Below are 5,491 nucleotides of genomic sequence, written 5' to 3' on the forward strand. Positions count from 1 at the left end.
GCGCCTGCAGCACGGGGTGCCAGCCATGGGGTGCGTGAGGGGCTGCTTTTCTCCAGGCAGGGAAGGAGCCCAGAGAAAAGCTGAGCATGGGGGGAAGTGGCCCCGCCCCATGCCCAGTACCCCACTCTGCAGGCACTCACAGCCCACATGGGGCTGTCCAGAGTGGCACAGACAGCCCCACGACGGCTGCAAGCAGCTGCAGTGCGAGGCATCGGGTATGAGCAGGGAAGGGCTGCTTCCTCCCACAACTCCTTCCTTGCCCGGGGTCACCCCCACCCCCCTCCGCCCCTCTTACCTGAGCTTCCCAGACCAAAAACCTCAGCTGGGGCTCTGGCTGGGGGGCAAGGCCAGGTGGGCCCCACTGTTGTTGGAGCCCGCCAGGCTTCCCCTGGGTCCTACTGTCATTTTTGACAGGAACCAAGGGCAGAGAAATATTTAGTTTCCAAATTTTTTTAGGGGCCCCCCAGGCCAGATAGAATAGCCTCATATGCCGGATTTGGCTCATGGGCTGGATTTTGCCCACCCCTGATCTAGACTATTCTCAGGTGTGGCAGATGACAGAACAAGGAGCAATGGTCTTAAGTTGCAGCAAGAAAAGTTTAGGTTAGATATTAGGAAAAACTCTCTCGTTAGGAGGGTAGTAAAGCACTGGAACAGGTTACCTAGAGAGGTGGTGGAGTCTGCAATCCTTAGAGGTTTTTAAGACCCAGCTAGATAAAGCTTTGGCTAGGATGATATAGTAGGGGACAATCCTGCTCTGAGCAGGGGGTTGGACTAAATGACCTCCTGAGGTCCCTTCCACTCCTAATTTTCTATGACTCTACGATTTTCCTTTGTGGCCTCCCCTTCCATGCCATCACTGGAAAAGAGCAGCTCTGCTTCCAACTGGTGGCTCCACAGCAGCACTGCAGACAGGAGTCATCATAGCAAGGCACAGAACCCCTGCATCCCCACTATTACTGGCTGTGCCATTGTTCCGTCATGACAAACTGGGTCCTACAGCCACGCCCGGCCTAAGGGAGACTATGCCCATTTTGTGCCACCCACAACCTCTTCTCTCCTAGATTTTCTGGTCTTAAGGATTCCTTGCAGCAGGTACCCACAAGGAACAGAGAGTCAATCTAGTTCTGTGTCAGTACCAGAAATTACCTGTTATTTTTATTATTCATTGGACTCCATCCCAGTAAGTTTGGGCACACAAACCTTCTCACACTTCTAAAATTGAGGAGATGCAACATATCAATCTATCATGACAGCAGGAACTAGGATACTTCCAGCACTCGTGCTTACTACAGCTAGCTCTCTAGTGGGCTAGCAAGCAACCAAGAAAGTAAGTGTTCTTTTGTTGTGGCAAGAATTTATTACTGGAGAAGTGGAAACGCACCTTGACTACAGACAGCCACATGTCTTTGTGGGCAGAAAATCCATGTAACATCAGTATGGATGGTTTGTTCCCAGGCCTCCCTCGATAGGAATAGCAGAACTGGTAGTCATCGTAATACGCGTACCTAACCTGCATACCCAGTGCTCGACGCCAGTACCTAAGAACAGAGAAACAGGCAAAGCCAGTTAGCAACATAGGACACCAAAGTGTAATTCAGTGTTCAGAGCACAGGGCAGGCAGAGAAATCTCCTGCGTTTGTGTCCCACCTCTAACTTGCTGCATCTCAGTCACTAGGAGGGGAGCCCTTTTTGGTGTAGCCCCAGCACAGGAACCTGGCTCCTCCTTGCAGCAAGCTGTTCCTGCCACAGCTGATTCCTACTCCTTTCGCTTACTTTCTGGGGAGCTTTTAAGGCTTCCAATGGGACACACCCAAATGACACCACTTCTGCTTTCTTAATAGGGCTAAGTGTTCCTCCTTAAAGGGACATGCCACCCTGTTACAGTGAGTTGCTACAGAGGTTCACTGGGGACATCAATCAAGCAGCTACCCGTCTGCATGAGTGCCTTGTGTCTTACATAAGTATGCTGACTCTCACAAACTGCATATCCACCACACCACCACAGAGCTCCCAGAATTTTTTATTAGTGGCATTTTCGGCTTAACGCACACCAAGAGCTATATGCTGCCAGACGTAAGCAAGACAAATGCTCCAGAAAAGCACCACAGGGCTATTTCCAAGCACAATCTGGGGAAGCAGCACTTGCACTACATGCTCCTATCAACTGCTAACAGAGGGACGGTGGTGGCCCGGAGGCTGGAATGGTATCTAGGTACAGCAATGTTCTATAACCTAGCAGGTGTTAATAAGAAAGTAGTGGTCTGGTGAATACTGGACACACGTAATCTGCCCAATAATGAAAAACAAGAGTACTTCAGCTGCTTAACCAAACAAGGACTAACTTGAGCCCTGTAAGTCAGATTCTAATTTATATTCCATTGAAGAGGAATGCAATTATCTTTACAGCAGTTGGCAGAGTTACTATGTATTCACATTACTCTGAGGTCACAAGCTAACCCCTGTCTGCATATCATGCAATGATTTGGCTATTCCCGGTTGTCAGGATGTTGACATATATATCAGAATTTGTGATACTGGACATATCAGAACCTATGATGCCACTAACAATGGGCGATGCCATCGTAGTTGACAGGGCAGGCAGATACCCAGCACAAAGCTGAGGCACAACTGCAATCCTCCTGTGTTAAAACCCTCATTTTGAGGGCTTTCACTGGACTGAAGAGGTAACCAGGCTTTTTGCTTGTTCTATGCACAGAGATAAATTTGACCCTGACTAAGTAAATGCCTTAAGACAACAAGTCACAAAGGCACCCATATGAACTAGTGAAGGACGAGACATTAATGTTTAAGCAACTGAGCCTGATGGATGAATTTAACACTCAACAAGAAAGGTTGTTCTGACCATCCTTGCTCGGGCTATTCTCAAGAGGCCTGCCTATTTTGAGAAGTGGAGATTGCCCATGTGTCACAACAGGACTGGATCACATTATGTACTAGCTGTATTATTTACTAAACGTAACGTCTACAGAGAGAATGAACAAAGATCTATTTTAATGATAAAGCATCAATAAGCTACGAAAAATTCAGAAGCAGTCAGATTCAAACAAAGCAAGGGCAGGGTGGGGGGTGCGAACAGATGCAAGCACCCTCCAGAGCTGTTGGAAATTCTGTAATACAATAAGCATATACAGGCAGTCCTCGACTTACAACGTTTCAAGTTGCAATGAACGGCACTTACAATGTTTATAAATTGACACCCTGTTTCAACTTTATGACATCAGTTTTGAGTTTACAACTCTTGATCCAACGTCATGCCACACCAGCGAGCAAGCTCGCTGTGTTGCCCATCTCCCTGGAGAACACCTGTCCAAACTTCCTTGGACACTTTCTTTAAGAAAGCAGACAAGACTCCAGAAAAACCAGCAGCCAAGCCTCCGGAAAGGACTCCAACCAAGAGCCCTTCAAAAAGTCCAGCAAAGTCACCTCAAAGAAGTCCTTCAGAATCAATGCGATTGCTATTTACAATTAAATGATTAATGTAGCTATATTACTCATCTATAATTGATAGAACAGAAAATTCTGGGTTATTTTTGGTCAAAATAGGGTACCAGGGCTTGATTCAGGAACCAATCCCCCATTTATAATGTTGTTTCCTATGGGAAAATTGGTTCTGAGTTACAACTTTTCAACTTAAGACATGGTTGTCAGGAACCAATTGTGTCATAAGTCCAAGGACTGCCTGTACATATCGTATTGTTTGTAATATTCATAGAAGTTACTAGAAGAAGCAAGAAATCCAGATGCAACCAACAGGAATTAAAAAACTTGACTTCAGAAAAGAAAGATACAGATGTCTTCTTCAAGAGGAAGATATCCCACCAGCCTCTGCTCCCCACTTGCTGATGCAGGCAGCAGGTCCATGATTTCTCCCTTCCTCAGCCAAACTCCTATGCAAAGCCACTTCTGGACCTGCCTGCAGTTGCTTTCCTCCCCACGCTCCCCACTGAAATATTCACAAACAACAGGAAGCAAGTTCTAATCCCGTCCGTCCACAGGTGACTCTAGTGTCCCCTGAACACTGAACAGCTACAATTCGTAGTCACCCACTAAACTTTGTCTGCCACAACTCAATGTAATTTAGAGAGATAGGAAGCTACACCCGATGTGTATGTGGCTGCGACCAAATCTCTATCGTGGGTTTGCTGATTTCTTCTGCAGGATTCCTCTACCCCTACATCCTACTCCCTTGCCTCAGGCTGATAAGCCTGCTCTGCTTTTAGGGCTTGACCCTCCCTTTTAGGGTTTGACTCCAGTAAGGACACAGAAATTAAGTAGGCGCAAAAAGGAAATAAACAACAAAACATCCATCCTCAAAGGGTTTGCTACTGTAGCCCACATCTCCACCAGAACTGCCATTCTGGATCCGGCCTAAGGTCCCACTAATCCAATACCCTATCTCCAGCCAGACGCAAGCACAGTAACAGATGTGTTCCTCTACCAGACACTGTCGAGAAAGCACCACTGTGGGTGTGGAATTTATCTAGAAATTATCCATCCTCACTCCTGATGGTCTGAGATTGATTTAAACCAGAGGTGGGCAAAATATGGCCCACAGGCTGAATCCGGCTCACCAAGGGATTTTATCCTGCCTGTGACGGGTCACTTAGCCTCACCTGGCGCAGGCACAGAGGGCAGCCTGGGTCATGGCACATGCAGCTGGTCTTGCCGCCCAAAGGCATGCAGAGGGGCTAGGTCAACAGAGAGGCCAGACTCTGCATCCTGGCAGCTCCTTCTAGCTGCTGCCACTAACGTCACTGCTGGCGTTGGACCCAGCCCCACTGCCTGGGCACCGTGGCCCGTTCGCTTCACACCCACCCACCAGGAGCACCGGACAGAGTGGGCAGGCAGGATCTTCATGGAGATCAGTCCAGGACCCTGGTGCTCAGCCAGGGAGATGAGATGGGGCCATGGGCAGATGGGAAGTAACATCCAGAAGAACAGGCAGGCAAGGCCAACGACAGGGGCGGGTCTGGGATCCTGGGGCAGTGACAGTGCAGGGCTGGGGGCCAGGACCCAGGGTAGAACCACAATCCTTTGCCTACACATCCTTGCAACAAGCACCAGTTTCATAGATTTCATAGACATTAGGGCTGGAAGGGACCTCAGAAGATCTTCAAGTCCAGCCCCCTGTCCCAGGGGCAGGAAGTCAGCTGGGGTCATAGGATCCCAGCAAGATAAACATCCAGATGTCTCTTGAAGGCGTTCAAAGTAGGTGCTTGAGCCACCTCCGGCGGCAGGCTATTCCAAAACCTTAGGGGCTCAGACAGTAAAGAAGTTCTTCCTTATGTCCAGCCTGAAATGGTCATGGACAAGTTTGTGACCGTGTGATCTTGTTACCCCCCAGGGTGCTCTGGTGAACAGACGTTCCGCCAGATCCTGGTGGTCACCCCTTATAAACTTAAAGGCAGCCACCAGATCGCCCTTCAGCCTGTCATCATAAGGTCTGTTTTCCTGACCTCTGATCATG

The 5,491-nt window shown here is 48.5% G+C and overlaps 1 protein-coding gene across 4 annotated transcripts in view; it reads right to left on the reverse strand.

Moving 5' to 3' along the window:
- The window catches only part of ABHD6 (abhydrolase domain containing 6), a 45,489-nt gene that overhangs the window by 18,299 nt on the left and 21,699 nt on the right, over nucleotides 1-5,491 (reverse strand). For all 4 annotated transcript variants that reach the window (XM_019536867.1, XM_019536866.1, XM_019536868.1 and 1 more), the window contains exon 4: nucleotides 1,385-1,541. In XM_019536867.1, the coding sequence (XP_019392412.1) occupies nucleotides 1,385-1,541 (157 nt within the window). The remainder of the gene's footprint in view (nucleotides 1-1,384; nucleotides 1,542-5,491) is intronic.

Source organism: Crocodylus porosus, unplaced genomic scaffold, assembly GCF_001723895.1.
Source record: "Crocodylus porosus isolate Cpor-Errol unplaced genomic scaffold, CroPor_comp1, whole genome shotgun sequence".
Taxonomy (NCBI): domain Eukaryota; kingdom Metazoa; phylum Chordata; order Crocodylia; family Crocodylidae; genus Crocodylus; species Crocodylus porosus.